The sequence below is a fragment of the Hemicordylus capensis genome, chromosome 5, assembly GCF_027244095.1.
Source record: "Hemicordylus capensis ecotype Gifberg chromosome 5, rHemCap1.1.pri, whole genome shotgun sequence".
Classification (NCBI taxonomy): domain Eukaryota; kingdom Metazoa; phylum Chordata; class Lepidosauria; order Squamata; family Cordylidae; genus Hemicordylus; species Hemicordylus capensis.
This window is the reverse complement of record NC_069661.1, coordinates 196362776-196381420: the sequence shown is the minus strand read 5'-3', so window position 1 is coordinate 196381420 and position 18645 is coordinate 196362776. Positions and strand designations below refer to the sequence as shown.

Below are 18645 nucleotides of genomic sequence, written 5' to 3'. Positions count from 1 at the left end.
CCCTATGGGTTTCCGTGGAACTTAATTCCCTGTTGGAATGAAGGATGCGCTTGGGATCGCAGCCCTAGAGAGTCCTCTCTTCCCATAGAGGAGAGAAAATAATTTTACACATCACATATTTTGATCACCGTTGGAGAACAGCATTTCAAAGCGACAGATTAGGTCTCATGTGACTTTTTACTAGCAACTCGGTAACTTCATGATCAGGAACAAAAATTCTTTCTATCTATCTATCTATCTATCTATCTATCTATCTATCTGCTAGAGGCACTTTCTTAAACTGGGTAAGATCTTATCAATGGGTAACCAAGGCTAAAGTGTCATGGATTTCAAGTAGAAAGTTCTTTTTTCCGGGGACTTATACCTCCGGGGCTTAAAAGCATTTTGATTGGGGCTGGATCGCACCCAGTGTGGCTTGGAAGACACTTCGTACCCCCAGCTTCCATTATCTCACGGGAAGGTATGTTTGCTTTCTGGTCTCGCTCCAAGACCGATTCCTTTTGCCCAGAAAACTGTCGCTTGCTGGCTCAGGCCTTTCTCCCCCTGATTTTCCTTTGGAGTCTCAGCTTGCCAGAGGCTGGGAGGAGGCTAACATTCTGGATTTGCACCGTTACAGATGCGTTCCAGCTGCCAGCCCTACCACCACCATCACCCTCCCTGCAAAGTGTAAAATTTCTAGTCCCAAACTCCGCGTAACTTTACACAAGGCAGCGACAAACGCTTCCCAGAGGCCCCAACAATTAAGAGGCTGAGAGTCATTACGCCGGTCATGAAAAGGCATTTAGCAGACGTTTGCCTCTGGACCCCCTTGGCCACTGTCAGATGGCGGCTTGGTAGGAAAACAACCGAGTATCTTTCGGTAAGCAAATTAACCCGTCTTGTTTCTAGCCGTTTGATTTATCAAGACAGAATAATAAAGAATTCGAACAAACTTCCTATTCGAAAGACAGGCACTTTTGAGGAACAACAATAATTCGTATTTGTAAGCCACTTTCCTAAAAGGGCATCAAGGCAACTAACAGCAAATAATTAAAATGAAAGGCATCATACCTCGATCAATTTGGTGTCACTAATAATTGTATGATTGGTGAAAACGTGTCTGACAATTGGAGGCAGCAATCCTTAAGATCAAGGAGAGATTTGATTTTGACTTGAATGAGATGGCGATTGCACTCCAAATTACAGGCGTGACTTACAGACTTTCAGATGGTCACTCTCAATTTGATTGTATAGAACGACTGTGAAAGAAGTGACTTGTGGCCTGTAGTCACAGGCAAGCTACTGACCCTTTGGAAATAAGTTACACCCTCCCCCCGCCCACACACACCCTTTTTCTAGGAGACTAGTTATTTATCAATCGAAATCTAACACAATCGTATTTAAATGTTTTTGCTGATGCATTCATAGAACCTTCCCAATTAGTAGATTACCACAGAGGTTCCAAACTCCAGATGTTGTTTAACTACAATTCCCATCACCCCCAACTACAATTTATTGTGGCTGGGGATGATGGGAGTCGTAGTTCAACAATATCTGGAGCAGCACAGATTGGGAAACCCTGGATTACTACATACAAGTCTAGGTCATTTTCTAAGGAACCTGAAAGGCTCTAATCTTAGATTGTGAATACATCCCAAAGAAGTTGGAGTGTCGGATTAGGACCCAGAAGACCCAAGTTCAAATCTCCATTCCGCCGTGAACTTCACTGGGTGACTTCAGAGCCAGTCAGTATCTTTCAGCCTAACCTACCTCACAGGCTTGTTGTGAGGATAAACACAACCATGTACAACTCTGGGCAACTTGGCGGAAGAGTGGGATATAAATGTAAATAATAAATATATTGAGCATAGCACATACTCCACTATATTTGTGAAGTATTCAACACAATTTCACCGCCAATTCCTATGAGTTAAGAGGAAAGGGTGCGGGGATGTTTCCTTTTTTTTTTTAAGGATAGTGTGAAAATTCCAAGTAGTGATTGGAAATACAGATTCCAGGATAGATTCCACCAAGTAATCCCAAACGAAAAGAAGCTGCGACATTGAATTCAATGGGATACGAATTGCACCCAAATTTGTCCACTATATGGTTTTTGTGAATATCTATTATTACTGCTTTGTTTTTTGTTTTGTTTTGTTTTACAGATTCACCATAGCTTAACCCACTGGGTGATTAAAGGAAATTAATGAGATATGGATCAATTTAAAATCAATTAAAGCGGAAGATCATATAAGTTCATTCAAATGACTGAAAATTGCATCTTAACAAACGCAAATGTTTCTCTCCACTAAAGAGCACAGATGATTAAATGTAAACTATCTTTGAATGTATTCCCTGAATCCTATGCATGTAGGAAATCATTTTGCCAAGTTCAGTGGGACTTACTCCCATTTTTACAAGGCCATTAGGATTGAACACCCTTTCCCAGAGGACAGGCCAAGTTGATGGAAGACCACTTATTTATAAGTTTCACCTGTCTTCCAGAGCGGCTCCATCCCCTGAGGGGTATATCTTAGGGCACTCACATGTAGTCTCCCATTCAAATGCAACTAGGGTGGACCCTGCTTAGCTAAGGGTACAAGTCATGCTTGCTCCCACAAGACCAGCTCCTCCCTCCCTTCTCAGTCTCAAATCAAGAACTGATGTCAGCATCCCAATCTAAATACTGAAGCACTCAGATTACGCAGTTATTTTTCACACCCTCCTAAATGCATCCCCACTCGTTTCTGTTCCAGTTTATTTCATTGGGACGGGACTCTTCTTTCACGAGGAGAGCCCTACTGGATCAGACCCAGGGTCCGTCCAGTTTATGGCACGGATGATCAACCAGATGCTTCTGACAAGGCCAGAAGCAAAGCATGTACACAACTTCTCTTCCTTCCCAGACGTTTAACTAAAATCTAAAATTCAGACATAAACTTGTCTTAACACTGAGCTTCTATCAGCTGTCGTGTTAATAGTTCATTCTCTACCGAAACCACACACAACACACACACTGTCTCACGCACGCGCGCCCCCGCGCGCCCTATTCAAACCTCATGGTTCTCAGCCGCAGACTCGGCAATTATGCGAAATGGCTAGGGAACTCCAGCAAATAATTCTGAGCCCCAAAACTGTAATTCCTAGGTTTCTTTGGGGAAATAATTTGCCAAATTCATACTGGTTTACACTTACAATGTAAATGACCATCCCATTGAATTCGAAATCGGATTGCATCCAAGCCCTAAGAGTGGTGGGGGCTATTCATTCTCTAAACAGTTGCAGAGGAAACTGGGAAGACCCTCCTCACCCCCTTTTTAACAGACGCTGGCAGAAAGCCGAGAAAGGGTTAAATTTTCAGGGCAAGAATTTCTGGGCTTCTGGAGGACGACGAGCGAAGTCCTACTCTGTGTCTGGCGGGGCATCGCCCGCCGGATAAAGAAAGAGGTTTCTGGTTAGGTGTAACTCGATGATTTGCTTGGATCGAGATTTTGATTTAGCACATTCCCAAGGGCGAAAATAGACCCGCGTACAGATTTATGCTCTGAACACAAATAAACTTGATCTTTCCAAGTGACGCTCGCCTTTCAGTGGGCGCTTTTCCTGCAAATTTGTGCTGTACATCACGTCAGCACGGTGGTTGAGAAGGTCCTGACGATGTGCCTTTGAATGCTATCGCATTCCCATTCGGAAAAGGCGGAGGTAAAGTAGGAAGAATCCGTTAAGAAGCTGCCCACCCCACTATCCTTGATGGTGGAGACACCGGCATGGATTGTGCAATGCGTGGTTAATGCGAGTTGAACGGAAACAATGTGAAATGAAACGCTGGCTATTGCGGACATTCTCTGGGCATTGTTCAGAATGTGCACAAAAGAACAGCATGGACGGGAAATGTCGCATATTGCCTGCCTGGTCAATGTGTGCACAGCCTCCAAATGACGTAAGAGAAGGTGCGGCACTTGGCAGTATGAACAAGACCTTTCATACATTTTCCGAACACTCATCATATTCTCCTCTTGGACAATAGGTGCGTCTATTGATCAGTGTGTGGAATCCGAACATCCTCAAAGATCTCTTGAACATGATGGGCAACATCCAGACCAGTCAGTCATGACTACATTGAAAATAGTGCTACACAAGTGGGACTGAATTGTCTTATTGATTTAAGTGGTGCTTAGTAATGAACTAGTCCGGATGCTTCCCTTGTATATTGTTTGCATAGTGTGCGTAATGTCCTGTCCATAGTGCTGCTGCTAATCTGCATGCAATTTCCTTAAGGTCAGGTGAAAAATACGCACTTCTGGAAATTCTCCAGGGTCCTAGTATGATCCCTAACAGAATTACTAGCGACCCTTTGGGGATTTTTGGAATGTCTCAGATTTTGAGGGCACAGTGGTTTCATTGTGGGAAAATTTTCAAAATGTTTCTTAAATAGTATCAAATCCGTACATTATTTGTTTTTCCATAATCTGTTTACAAAGCAGCAGTGTCTCAAAATGTTAGCAGGAAATTGGGATTTTTTAAAAAGCAACCCCAAATTCACAAATAAAATAAAAATTATTTTATTGGCAGTGTGGGTGTGACTATCTGAGTCTTCCTAAGTTAACTTAGGTATAGCCTCATATATAAGAAGCAAGGCGATGCTCTACCTAAACCGGTTTGTGCATTTGATTCAGAAGAAGGTTGCATTTTAAACAGTGCTGGAATTATGGTGGGAAAGGTTGCGGGGCCGTAACGAATCCTCCAAGTCCCACCCCCGGTTCCCCCAATGATAGTCAACCCCAGCCCCTCTATAGCCTCAAAGCTAAGAGGAAACAGTAGCTCATGTAAGTATTCGAGCATTAATTTTAAAGTCCATGTTATAACCCATCAGCCAGCCAGCCTAGGGGTGTCCCAGTATTTCCCCAATTTTATTTTGTTGCTTACTGCTATTGACTAACAGGGGTTTTTTGGTGCTTCCAAATGCCACCATTTCATCTTCTTTCTCAAGGGGCTTTGGTCTGCTTTCCCCTCGTCTCTTGGAAGCTGGAGGGAGGAAAAGCGAGAGAGGGAGAGAGATGCAGTCACTCAAGCCAATGTGTAATTAGTATCCTTCGGAGGGGCCGGTTCCCTTTTTGTAACCTGATCTCCAAACAAATTTGCAAACAGCCAGCCGAGGAGAGGAACTAGAGACGCGGGGATTGGGAAAGCAAAGAAGTCCCGGATGAGGCACTTGTGGGAACTGGGCACCGACTGAGTGAGTGAAAGCCTGCACATGGCATTTAGAGAGCCAGCAAGAAGTTCGCACATTCCCACCAGGGAGGAAAACAGCACATTTGAAAGGCCTCTCGCAGCCAACGCTGGAGAGTTTCGGGGATTTTCCACAACTGAACCGTAGAATCCGTTTCAGTTCAAGATTTAGTCACGGGAATCGGAGTCCCTAAGGAAGCAATGCCTCAGAGAATGTGCAGAGTGCCTTTTCACACCACAGGGAGGCAAATCTGCGCTGATCCCCACATATCTGGGGATAGGGGGCAAGGTTTCCACTACACAGAGCATGAATTCCAAGCTGGCTCCAGACTGCTCTCTCATTTTGTAAACCAGCCAACCCCTGCTCCACCCCACCCCACCCCACCCCACCCCACCTTCCCCTCTCATTTTGTAAACGAAGAACAACCAGCCATCTTCACCTCACTCCACCCCTTCGCCTCTTGGTTTGATTTGAGGGAAGAGTTTCCAGAGAAGCCGATGTCCAAGCAAGCGGTCCTTTTCACTGGTGAAAGGAAGCCCGGCGTTTGGACCAGGAGGGGGCCATCGACAACATTCAAGTCAATGGAAAGTCAAACTTGCGATTGCATATCTCCCCGAAATCAGTGCCAACCACTTTAGAATCAGAAGTACAGGACTCTCTACCTAAGTCTGCAGATGTTTCAGCAACGGGATCAAATCCACATTCTATGGAAATGGGCAGCCTTTGTGAAGCCATTTCTACCGGGAACAGAGGAAGCTGCCTTATACCCAGTCAGATCTGTTTGTCCCACCACGCAGCAGCTATGCATGAGTATCTCCGTGTGCAGTGATGTAAACAAGTGACTGACAAAACAGAGATGGGCTTCAGATTCGTACCCTTCGACTTTTGCCCCCTAAGGCAAGCTGGATCTCATATCAGGCCCTGGAAGCCAAGAGGACGGCCGTTCCCCTGGAAAGGTGGCAGCTACGTGAGGCGAAGGTGGGGGGGGGGTGCTACTTGCTGCTCTCCAGTCTTCGCCAGTAAAGCACCTGCTTCTTTTAAGGCTCACTGTTCACCCTTCAGAAGCTGGTGGGGTGCGGGAGGGACGAGCCAAGGTGCTCCCCGCCCCCAGGCTGCGAGATCGCCCTCCCTTCTCGGATCCCCAAGGCAAATTTCCACGGCTGCCGACCCGTTTGCAACTAAGCGCACCTATGTCAACAACAGTACCTGCCCCAGCGGCGGGAGGGCTTGCCCGGGGCCAGCTGCAGAAGCCATTGGTCTGGCTTGGGCTCCCGGGCGAGATCAAAAGAGGCCTGGAGCTGGCCCTGGCTGCTTCCGCCACCTCCTCCCGGAGAGAAAGAAGAGGCACCCACTCCCCATCGCAGGCGCTGCGGGCAGCTCTCAAGAGCCCAGAGTCGCCCCTGGCCAGGCGGCGTCCAGGTTCCTAGTCTGCTGCTCCTGCTTTTTGATTCATCAGGGCAGGCGATGCTTCTGCAGAAGGTGGGAGGTGGCTCCTCGTTCCTAGGAGTTAAATTGGCAGTTTCTGTTCCCTGGACCGGGGAGACCCGGGTTCAAATCCCCATTCAGCCATAAAACTAGCTGTGTGACTCTGGGCCAGTCACGTCTCTCTCAGCCTAACCTACTTCACAGGGTTGTTGTGAAAGAGAAACTCACGTATGTAGTACACCGCTCTGGGCTCCTTGAAGGAAGAGCGGGATATAAATGTAAAAATAATAATAACAACGATATTTTGTATTATTTTTGAGCAACAAAATGTGTACGCTCTTCTGCACTGGAAAGAAATATATTTTTAAAAGCTCGAATGCATTCTAGAACTTAAGAAGACCTAGACTCCATTATCATCTTGGACCAGCTGAGTGTGTCCTCTGCGAACTCCAGTCGATGGATTCCCAATCCAAAAGCCTCAAGGAGGTGTCTCCAACCCTTACAGTGGAAACAAAAGACAACCAAGGAGATAGGAATATGGCGAATACAAGGAGTATTTATAAATCGCTTCCCAAAGTGGTTCGCATAGATATAAAATAAATACATAAATAAAACGGCTCCCTGTCCCCAAAGGGCTCACAATCTCAAAAAGAAACATAAACTAGACACCAGCAACAGCCACTGGAAGGATACTGTGATGTGCTGGGAATGGATATGGCCAGTTGCTCTCCCCCTGCAAAAGGTCCCTCTTTGCTCACTTAGCAGGGTGCTCTGCATCCCGCAATTAAAGAATCACCCCAAACCACAAGTCCAGCCCAGGAGAAAAGCTTCTCCTAGAAGCTCCTGGAAGGGTTGTGTGCTACGGAGTAGATTGGCCCTACACCCCTCACCTGGACAAAGATTTGGCCAGTTCTGCACCACAATGTGACTCTTCAGCTCCCACAAACCACTTGTCCAGCGGACTGGCAGGCGGTTATCTCCCGCTAGACCCGTTTCTGCTTCTTGCTTGAATGGGGGCATTCCGGCACAGGACGGTCAAGAGGAGAGGATCTCACAAACAGCCTTTCCCCGAACAGAACAGAACAGCCCAGGTAGCAGATTCGGAAAGGTAGCAATTTCAGAGGCTAGCCTCTCAAAAAACATAACCCACAAGATTTGGATACCCTTGGCCCAAAGGCAGCCAAATCTTGTGGGCAGTGGTTTTTGAGACACTAGCCCTCTGAAATGGCTACCTTTCCGAATATGTGATATTTATAACATATGTGATGCTTATCCCACGTTTATTATTTATTTATGTATTTATTTAGCATATTTTTATACCGCCCAAAACTCAAGTTCTCTGGGCGGTTTTTCCAAGGAGCGACATGGTTCTCCCTTATTTTCACAACCACCCTGTGAGGTAGATTAGGCTGAGAGACAATTACAGGCCCAGAGTCACCCAGTAGTCACGTTGAGGCTGAATGGAGATCTGAACCCTCCAACATCCAAGCCCAGCACTAACCACTGCACCACACTGACCCTGCTTTTGGAGTTAGATGAAATACAACACTGGTGCCGTTGGCAGAGTTTGGGACTCTTGTCTGTAAACAGCTGGGGAGTGTTCTTATCCAGTAAAAGGCCGTGCCAAAGGACCTTACAACTGCTCGGGAATGTGTTTCTGAGTCCTGCCCAAAAGCGCCTGAATTGCCTCCCTTAAAGGCTTGTAAGCTGCGGAACACATTTTGAATGCCGGCCAGGAGAACGTGAAGCACACGAGGAAAGAGGAAGAGCGCGTCTCTGAGCATATGAAAAGCGTTCACAGTTGTCCCTCACGGATCCCGTTAGAGAAGAGCGCTAGGTTAAAGGTAGCGCTTCTTAGATAGGTTTGCGCCCACCTCTCCTTTGGGAAATGAAGCACTGCTTTCCCGTAGGCCTCATACACAAAGCTATCCCTTCATTTGGATGTCAAATGAATGAAGTCAGAATTCTTACCCACCCAGCAATCTCGCAAACTAGACGGCCCCTCCTTGATGCCCACAGGCAAGCCTTTTTACGCCTTTGAAGATCCGGCGGGCCCAATTCTAGAAGGACAAATCCCCCCACCTCTAGGCATTCTTCTGGCTTCTGTGGTAAGGTACCAAACAGCCAGCACCTGGCATCTAAACGGACTGCATGTTCACTATCTAGAAATAAATTCCCCACGTGCTCATTACACATGTAAGCAATCACACAAACAAATCCAAAGCATGGGTCCTGTCTTCAAAAGGCGTTTGATGGCTTTGACTGAATGAATACATGATCAACTAGCAGTTGTACATGGCCCAGAGACGCAGGTTTGGGGCGGTATATAAATATGTCAAATTAAGTAAATAAACAAAACAAAACAAAGCATTCTGGAGTTTCCAGATCTGAAGTATCCTGGGTTGAAGGAAGGCGAGGTGAAGAAGGCTATCTACATGCAAACTGAATGAGGTTTCGTTCATTAGCAGACTTGGGTGGCTAGTTAAAAAGATCTGCCTGGCCACATGCTCTGGATTCCGAGCTACAAACCGTCTGCAAACGGATGAATTGGAGTCACGACTATTATGTGTGGGCGTGTGTGACAAAGGCCGCGACGATCTTTTTGGCACCATAAAGTCTGGATTAATCAGAATCAGATCAGATTACAGCACAGGGGTGCACACCCCCCCGCATCTGAGGAGTTCCCCCACTCATTTCACTAAACTTTCCCAACTTACTTTCCCACCTTCCCAAAGTGTTTTTCTCTCCCTGTGTTAAAAAATGTGTATCTGTGTCCTCAAAACGTAATTTTCTCTCCCCCCAAGTATCTTTCTTCTTACCTTCACAGATTTACGTGAAGAACTGCTCCTCAAGCTTTATCTCTGTTTGTACCCCTGCTCCAACAGGAAAATACTATCTACCACCTACTACCTCGCAGGGCTGTTGTAAAGCTCACTGAGATGTGGAGTGCTTTGAGCACTTTAAAGCACTGTGTGAATACCTTACTTGCGTTCTAATGTTTTGTTGTAAGCCGCCTGGGCGGCCAATTTCGCAAAAGACGGGATAAATCTATATACAGTATGTATCGTTTATTAGAAGAGCTGGTCTTGTGGTAGCAAGTATGACTTGTCCCCATAGCTAAGCAGGGTCTGCCCTGGCTGCATATGAATGGGAAACTTGATGTGTGAGCACTGCAAGATATTCCCCTCAGGGGATGGAGCCGCTCTGAGAAGAGCAGAAGGTTCCAAGTTCCCTCCGTGGCTTCTCCAAGATAGGGCTGAGAGAGATTCCCACCTGTAACCCTGGAGAAGCCGCTGCCAGTCTGTGAAGACAATACTGAGCTAGATAGACCAATGGTCTGACTCAGTATATGGCAGTTTCCTATGTTCCTAAATCTATACTCGGTCACAGCAGCTCTTCTCCAAAGGATACCCCTTGTTCTATGAACAGCCCAAGCCCTAGGCAGACGTTGTTGTAGAAGTCTATAGATGTCTGTACACAGGTACACGTGTTTGTGTGAATGACCTGCGTCCATTTCAGAAGGGCACTTTTTACAGGCCTGTCCCCTCAAATGTAGGCTACAGCTAGCAAGTGTACTGCTGTGCCTGTGTTCAACTTAAGGTGTGGATACTCGTACCTGTGTGTGTGCAGATCTGTACCTCTGTACAGCATACACTCCTTGTAGGAGAGCTGAACACAATGTGAGAACAGGGAATCCTTGAGCAGGGATCGCAAAGGACCGTTGTGTGTACAGTGCAATCAACAGGTGTGTATGTGGGTGGCGTCTTCTACGCTTTACAGCCGAAAAAAAGAAACATAATAATTGGTTCTGTGAAGTTAGCCCTATAGAATCTATAGTATAGATGGAGTCCTCTGTTTCAGTAAACCCGACCGAGAGAGAACTCGCTTTCATCACATCTTAACTGGATCACTTTGCAGCCCACTCCCTCCCTGGAGGTGGGGGCGCGGGACGGACCCCAGAGCCCCCCGACATGGATCTAGACACGAAGCCGCTTATCTATCTACAGTTATTACCTCTCAATTCTGCGCTTCCAGGCCCGTGTTTGCTTTGGCTTTAGGCTTGGGTAAAGATTATCCTTATCAATATCAAACCCAAACACTTTAATTGCAAACACACCGAGGCTCTTTGGCGCAGCCGCCCGGGTCGCCGCTACTCTCGGGTGGAAAATATTATCTTTTCTTTAATGTGAAAAGAAGTCCCGCGGACTGCAGACAGTTTCTCACGTTACTCTGCTTTTGCTCGGAGAGGCCAAGGACGGAGCCGGGGAGTCCAAGACACTGGAAACATATCCGTGCAAAAGAAAGGAGGGGGAGGCAGCGGGCGTGAGACCCTAAGGGCAATTTTCTGAAGAGCTTCATCTACTTCATGTACATTCTACTTATAAACTTCAGAACATAAGAATTGGGCTGGATCAGGCCCAAGGCCTCTCTCTCTCTCTCTCTCTCTCTCTCTCTCTCTCTCTCTCTCTCTCTCTCTCTCTCTCTCTAGTACACTACTGCATGGGGCAGCTCACAACATTAATAAAAAGATACAATGTAAAATAAGACTAATAAAGTCAACCTAATTTGAGTTAAATCAAGTTTGAAGTTAAACAAGTTTCACACCGTGGTCCACCAGGTGCCGTTGAGGAGCCCACAGGCAAGAAGTGAGGGCCTGCCCTCTCGCCTGTTGTTCCCTGCAACTGATATTGGGAAGCCTCAAGTGCCTCTGAGGCCAGAGATGGCCTATAGTCACCAGAATAGTAGCCATTGATAGACCTGTCCTCCCTGAATTTGTTCACGCCCCTTTTAAAGTCATCCGAGCTAGTGGCCATCACCACATCCCATGGTAGAGAATTCCATAGATTATGATTGATTGATTAAGTACCCTCAAGTCGGTGTTGACTCTTACTGACCACAAAGATAGATTCCCTCCAGCATGATAGATTATGCTCTGTGTGTGAAAAAGTACTTCCTTTTGTCAATCCTAAATTTCCCGGCCTTCAGTTTCATGGGATGACCCCTGCTTCTAGTGTTGTGTGTGTGAGACAGAAGCAATTTTCTCTCTGTCCACCCTCTCTAGTCTATACCATGCATAATTTTACACACCTCGATCATGCCCGTTAGTCGCCTCTTTTCCAAACTAAAATGTCCCAGATGCTGTAGCCTTGCCTCATAAGGAAGGAGTTCCTAACATTTACAATTCCAACCGCCTTGGGATTGTTGTAATAAAAGGCGGTATACAAATTTAACAATAAATAAACAAACAATATATTGCACGGTGTAATACACTTAAAATGTTTAAAACTGTGCCATATTTCTAACCCTGTCTAAACTTGTCAGTATAGTTGGTATAAAAATCTAATTGGTCTTTACAAAGGGCTGCTCTTTATACACACATATCAACACTACACACTAGATAAACATTTCCGAAATTATCTATGAAGTTCTTAATATGAGGAAAAAACTTCATAATCCGAGTTTATAACAAAAGGGGGGGAAAGAGTAAATGTTTTATACACATATATATTTTATAGCTGTGAAAAGATGTTAAAGCACGCACAGTATGAAAGGCATACGCATTTCAACGGCCCTTCGGCACTTAATTGTTTCCAAAGGGCTAAAAAAAAAATCAGAGCACGGCTATCTTCGGACGTCTGGGTGTTTAGGGAAGGGTCTCGGGTAGGCGAAACTCGAGAGCAAAGAATTCTTCTTTAATATGTAACTTTGGGGACAGTATAAGGTTTCAAATCCAACGCATCCTTACTTGGGAAAAAGGTCTCGTGGAAATGATTCAAGGGTGTGACTTACAGTCCAATCTTGTCCACGCGGATTCGGAAGTAAGAGTGGAAAAGGCGTGGCGAGAACATTGAACTGCCACAATAAAACATTCGCAGCAGTGGAAGGCAGGCTCTGACACACATCTTTGGCATCTACTATAGCACAGATTTACTACAGTGCAGGTTTACTCGGAATTAAAGCCTACTGTGTGTTCAAGGGGGTTTACTTCCAGCGTGGGCCTAGGACTGCAGCCTAGACTATGATATATTACATCCTCCCCTCCCCGTTATTTTTTGTTAGTTTTTGTTTTAATGGCTGCCATCGGAAATATCAACACTTCAACTCTCTGGGCAGCTTTTGTGAAGTAGATTTTTATTAGGAGGGCAGGGAACGTTGTGTCCTACGAATCACATCCGAAAAGGCCCCTGTTTGCACCCCTATTATCCATGTTCACTCGGAGGTAAGTTGCTGATTTTTATGGGTCTTACTTCCAATGAAGTGGAAAACGGGATGACAGTCGTAGTATGCTGTCTACGAAGAACGAGATCTTCCAGTGGGTCAGGATCCGACTAAGAAGAACACTAAGAGCTAAGCGAAGAGCTGCGCAAGGGCACTTCCACGCGCTTCAGATATCAATAGGGCTCCCACGGGAGAACTTCCCCAGTGGATCGTGGCCCAAGTAATTCACTTTAGCCTGAAGGAAATCAGGAAAGGGACGAGATCCCCACTTTGGGGGCATGAATGCTTTAGCTGTGCAAAAGGCAGCTGGAGAAACCACACACACACACACGCGCGCGCGCGCGCGCGCGCCAAGGCGAGTTCCAAATAGCTTCATTCAAGCTGCATTGAGAATCCTGCCTCTCGCAAAGCATTGTGGGGCCAGGGGCTTGTGGCGGCGGGAGGTACTGGCCGTGTTATGGCTTGTTGGTGGTCTCCCCTTCCTGAGATTACAAACAAATCTGGTACAACTTGTAAAGTTCTCCCTCGGAGGAGCGCTTGCTTTCCCCGTCTCGGAACGGGATTGTTTTTCTACCGCGCTAACAAGAGGAGGCGCGCTGTTTGTCCGTCCTTTCAGCCACTTAACCCCTTCCTGTCATGGGGCCCCATCCCGAGGGAGTGCAGCCGCGGACGATCTCCTATCAGAGGATCTGGAACCCACCCACGCCCATCGCTTCGGCCGAAAACAAGACTTGCGTTTAAATCCACATTTCTCCCATTCCCGCCACCCTCCAGATAAAAAGTAGGGAGAAGAATTAGATCTTGACAATCTCATGAAGACACAGACGCACTTTTGAAAGTGGCGGCTCTCCCCTATATTTAATGGGGTAGGTAGGAGAGCAACTGTTCCAATGAATTCCAGGCTGCCCAATATCCCTTCGGGTGATTGACTCTTTCCTTGCCTTACTTGCTAAAATGTGAGAACTGTCTTCTCAGTCCTTTACTGTGTAAACAGCTTTGGAAAAAAAGGTATATAACAACAGCAACAGCAATTCTCCTCCCAAATCTAAAATTTCAAGTATGATGCCCTACTCCTACCTAAAAATCCCAATCCTGGAAAACCCAGATATGCATTCCTTGGGAACTCTGCTCTACTATATCTGAACCCTGCAAGCGAACAGGTCGTTTTTTAACAATTAAAAATACCATCTCGGTGGAGCACTCTTTGTTCCATGAGGACTAGTGACTTAACCGACTTTAGGCCTAACAAAGCATGTGAAGAAGTCCTTGCAAAGTTGTTGGATGGAGGTGACAGCCACAGAAGCCACACAAAGGAGGTTTTGTGCTTCCTGTGAGAAGTTAGTGAGGCAAATGCCACCGTGTGACTACCACCAAACCACTTGCCCTCTTGCCGGCCGATTTATTTAACCACTTTCAACCAGTCGGCATTATTCCTATGAATGGATTCTAGGAATGGCCTGTTGGTCCACCGGCAAGCCCAGCGAGGTTCTAACTTGTATCTAGTATAGGATTGGGGGCTGTTGGAGGCTCTTGGATAACGTTGGGTCTTTCTGTTAGCGGGGGGAGCCTTCCCGATCTTGCGTTATGGGGGTCCCGGGGAAGGGAGAGAAAAAGCCACCCCCCCCGCAGCTTGGAGTCTTTCGTTGAGTCACACCGAAGCGGGTAAACATCCTCAACAACTTTATACACAGGAGTTTTATTTTACACCCTTGGAAACTTTATCCGGCTGTTCTTATATACAAGATCAGATTCCGCATTTTAAATATATATAAGTACTAAAAGTATATACAAAAACCAAAAACACCCAAATCCACACACAAACACCAACCCTAGTTCTCGGGAACTGTTGTTTCTTTAAATAATCAAACGCAACCAGGAGCTTCCTTCGAACAGGAATGAACATTGCTTTCGTACACTATACAAAGAAGATCCTCACTCAACCCACAAGGCAATATATTAATGGTAGTAGAGGGCGAGGGAAGGGTGGTCGAGGCCACTTTAAGTTAAAATCAGAATACCGCAGAAAGAGAAAAAGAGTGAGGGGAGGGGGGCTGAACTGTGTGGCGCTCCTCGTCTGCGGTTAACGCTGCCCTTTCGGAAGATGCGTTTTGTATTTGTTCAGCTGTGCCGCTTCACAACGACTCCCCCCATCTAGGATTTCCAGAAGATTAAATTAATTCACGATTTAGTCTAAAGGGCGAAGGGGAGAGACAGTTCCTTATGCTGTGTCTACTTCCAAAAATACTACCCGATCGCTACTTCTCCACGACCGCTTCCTCCCCGTTGGGAACTTTGCGGTCTTCCGAAGAGATACTGTCCACGATCGAGGAGAGGCAGCGGAGGCTGCTTGAAGCTGACGAGTCGACGAGGGACGCTCCTGGGTGAAGAAAGAAAGAAAGAAGAAAGAAAGAAAGAATCCGTTATTAACAAGAGCGGCTCCAGAGCGGGGGCATGGGCGGACAATCGCCCCTTAGACAAGTGCCTTGCCCTCCGCCCCCCCCCATCATTTCTGTTTCAGAAATCTCATATGTGGGACACAGCTCGCTCACCCATAAACGCACTCTGTCCCTTCTGTACTCTTCCCCACCCCCAATTTCCCCCCAATGTTTTGTTTGCCAAGAAAACAAAACAAAACAACAACAACAACAACAACAGGTTATTAATAAAGTGGGGAAATTATTAACTGGTCATTAATAAAGTGGGATCGGGACACAAGCAATGGGGTCAAGAAGAAGCAAAAGCAGGGATAGTGTTCAAACCTCAAAAGCAGAAAAACAAAACAGCCCATGGCTGCGAATATTTCTCCTGGCCACATGGATTTGGAAGGAAATCGCAAGCCACAGTCATCCTTCACAAAGTCCTCGGAAGTAACACGTGTGTGTGTGTGTGTGTGACTGCGATCCTGATGCTCAGCCTGAGCTCAGACTTGAGTCCCTCCCACTTAGTTCAATGGTACTTCCTTCCAGTAAGCACTTTGAGAGAGCCGGAGACTACTCGGCTGTAAATGCCACTGAAATAATCGGGACCGACTTCCGAGTCAATGCGGCGCTTAGGATGGGGATGTCGCTCAGGTTGCGATCCTATAGGCAGGACAGGTAACACCTCTTATTCCGTTTGCTATGGAATTGCACTGCTGAAAAAGCACTTCCAGAAGAAAGTGCTTGGAAGAGTGCCGCTTTTAACCGCCTTTCGCGGGCTTGGCCTGGCTAATACTATTCAACAATCTTCGCAGATATGGCCCGATTGCAGGATCAGGCGCAGGGTGTTGCTGCCTCTGCGGCGGAGTTAGTTCCATGGAAAGAAAATGCGGGATTGACTTCTGAGTCATTGTGTTTAGAAGGGGGGCTACGGCTGTAATCCTAAACGGCAACGCACAATTATCCCACTGATCGCAGTGCTTAGGATCGGGCTGCTTACTGGCTGGGGCAGAAGTTTGCGCAACCCGATCGTCCCAATCTATTTACAAAACACATCTTTCTTAGGGGGGAAATCATTTCATAGGAAGTCGGTTTCACGACCTCTTGGAACTCAGAGCTCTGGAGATCCGTATGATTCAGCCGCAGAAATGCAGGGCTCCGGGTGTAAACGCAGCCCGGCCAGGCAAAGTCCAGTGCGCGGAGGCTCCTGGCAGGGGCGAAGGGGCTCCCCTGTGTTTCCCACCCAGCCACCTACCCCACCGACCGGTAGCCGCCCTCGAGTAGTAGGCTTTACCTTCCTTGGAGCTGATCGGCAGCGCCCTGGAATGCTCAGACCCGCTCGGCCAGTCGGCGCTGCAGGTGCTCAGGAAGTCGGAAGTGGGCATCTGAAGAACGAAGGCAAAAGAGAGGGTTGGGAGCGGAGGCGGTGGGTGGGCGCGGGTTGACTGGATCGGGGAAGGTGGGAGCAGGAAAAGGGAGTGCCAATCAGCAGATCGGCGCTCGCTGGCTTCCATCTGTCAGCTACTACTTCCAGCCCCCACTGTCTAGCAACACCACCCGGCTTTCCCTGGGCTCGACTCCGCAGTGTTAAGGGAGGGGACCGTGGGGGCTTAGAAAGGCAGTGTCAGAGGCGGCGCTTACGTTTCCCTGCTTGGGACTGAAGCTGAAAGCGTCGGCGCCGGCGGGCAGTAAGAGCTCCTGGCTTTTGTCCTGCTGATCGAGCCTGTGCAGGAGGTCCTGGAGCCTCTCGATGTAGCTGATGGCGCTGCGCAGGATCTCCACTTTGGGCAGCCTCTGGTTGGGGTTGGCCACCGTGCGCCTCTTCAAGGCCTCGAAGGCCTCGTTGATCTTCTTGAGGCGCCTCCTCTCGCGCAACGTCGCCGCCTTCCGCCGGTCGGTGGGCGCCGATTTCCTCTTGCAGGTCTTGCAGGCCCAGATGAGGCACTGGCCCGGGCAGTGAGGCGGCTGGAGGCCCGGCGGGGCCAACACGTGCTGCTCCTCGCCGCTGCTGTCGCTGCTGCCGCCGGCCTCCGGGGCCAGCTGGTCCTGGCAGGAGGAGGGCGAGAGGGTGCCATCGCTGCCCGGGTACAGCGGCGAGCCCTCGGCCATGTCCAGCTGCTGCAGGGCTCCATTCTCCCCGTCCAAGTAGAAGAAATAGGAGCCGGATTCAAAAAGGTCCATCATCATGCTCTCGCCCTTCGCCTCTGTGCCTCCTGGAGGTGGGTGAGGGGCTCCCAAAAGAAGCCCCCAGAGAGAAGCGGCCCGACGGAATTTAATTAGCGCGGTGACATAAGGCCCCCCGGCTGCTTTATATATAGTAGCCGCTGAAACTCTATCCAACTTTTAGCTGTCGCGGCGCATCACCCTCCGCCAGCCAGGCCAACCAGTCTCCTCCTGGGTGCTGGCCTGAGACCATTATCTCCTAGTTGGAAGAGAAAGGAAAGGAAAATATTCCTCCCAATTCCCCTCCCCACCCCACAACACCAACCGAGCTTCATAAACTAGGGATCCATTAAGAAAAAGTCAACTGGGGGTGGGGGGCGGGAGAATGACAAGCTCTGCATGTGTGTGTGTGTGTGTGTGATGTGGGAGGTTGATTTCAGGCCAGAGCACAAGGGCTTAGCATGAAAATCCCCAGTCCCTTCCCCCTCTGGGCTAAGTATAGCACTCCAAGAAGGGACTGCATCGGCTATAATGATTATACTTGCAAATAGGTAGGTTAACATCCCTTTAAAAAAAACAAAAAACATGCCATTCCTGTGACCCAAATCCATTAGGCCCAGCCCAAGGGTATACAATGAAACAAACACTACTGCTGCATGGATTTCTAGGGAAAGCTGCCAAAGAGAAGAGCCCCAGCCTCTAGTGGTGATGATGGATCATCTGGGCCTGCCATGACTGAACTGTATGCCTGGCATCTCTGAAATGGTGCCTCGCTTGTTCCCAAGTTGTGTTCTATCTAGTGAGTCTCCAGGCTGATTCACACAAGACCAGACAGCATGTCAGGAATGCTCCTGGAGTGGATCTGTGCCACATTCAGCACAGAGAGGAGAGCTGGTCTTGTGGTAGCAAGCATGACTTGTCCTTTTAGCTAAGCAGGGTCCACCCTGGTTGCATATGAAAGGGAGACTAGAAGTGTGAGCACTGGAAGATAATCCCCTCAGGGGATGAAGCCGCTCTGGGAAGAGCAGAAGGTTTCAAGTTCCCTCCCTGGCTTCTCCAAGATAGGGCTGAGAGACATTCCTGCCTGCAATCTTGGAGAAGCCGCTGCCAGTCTGTGAAGACAATACTGAGCTAGATAGACCAATGGTCTGACTCAATATATCGCAGCTTCCTATGTTGAATTGCCCAGCGTGCAATGCAATCCATATTTAC

At 47.8% G+C, this 18645-nt stretch overlaps 1 protein-coding gene across 1 annotated transcript; it reads right to left on the bottom strand.

Annotated features, from left to right (window-relative positions):
- Window positions 1-14547: 14547 nt before the first annotated feature.
- On the bottom strand, window positions 14548-17613 carry MYF6 (myogenic factor 6). The gene is made up of 3 exons (XM_053256543.1): window positions 16912-17613; window positions 16565-16655; window positions 14548-15230 (listed from the first exon to the last, which is right to left on the bottom strand). The coding sequence occupies exons 1-3, from the start codon at window positions 17455-17457 to the stop codon at window positions 15109-15111; spliced, it is 759 nt and encodes a 252-aa protein (XP_053112518.1). The 5' UTR covers window positions 17458-17613; the 3' UTR covers window positions 14548-15108.
- Between the last annotated feature and the right edge of the window lie 1032 nt (window positions 17614-18645).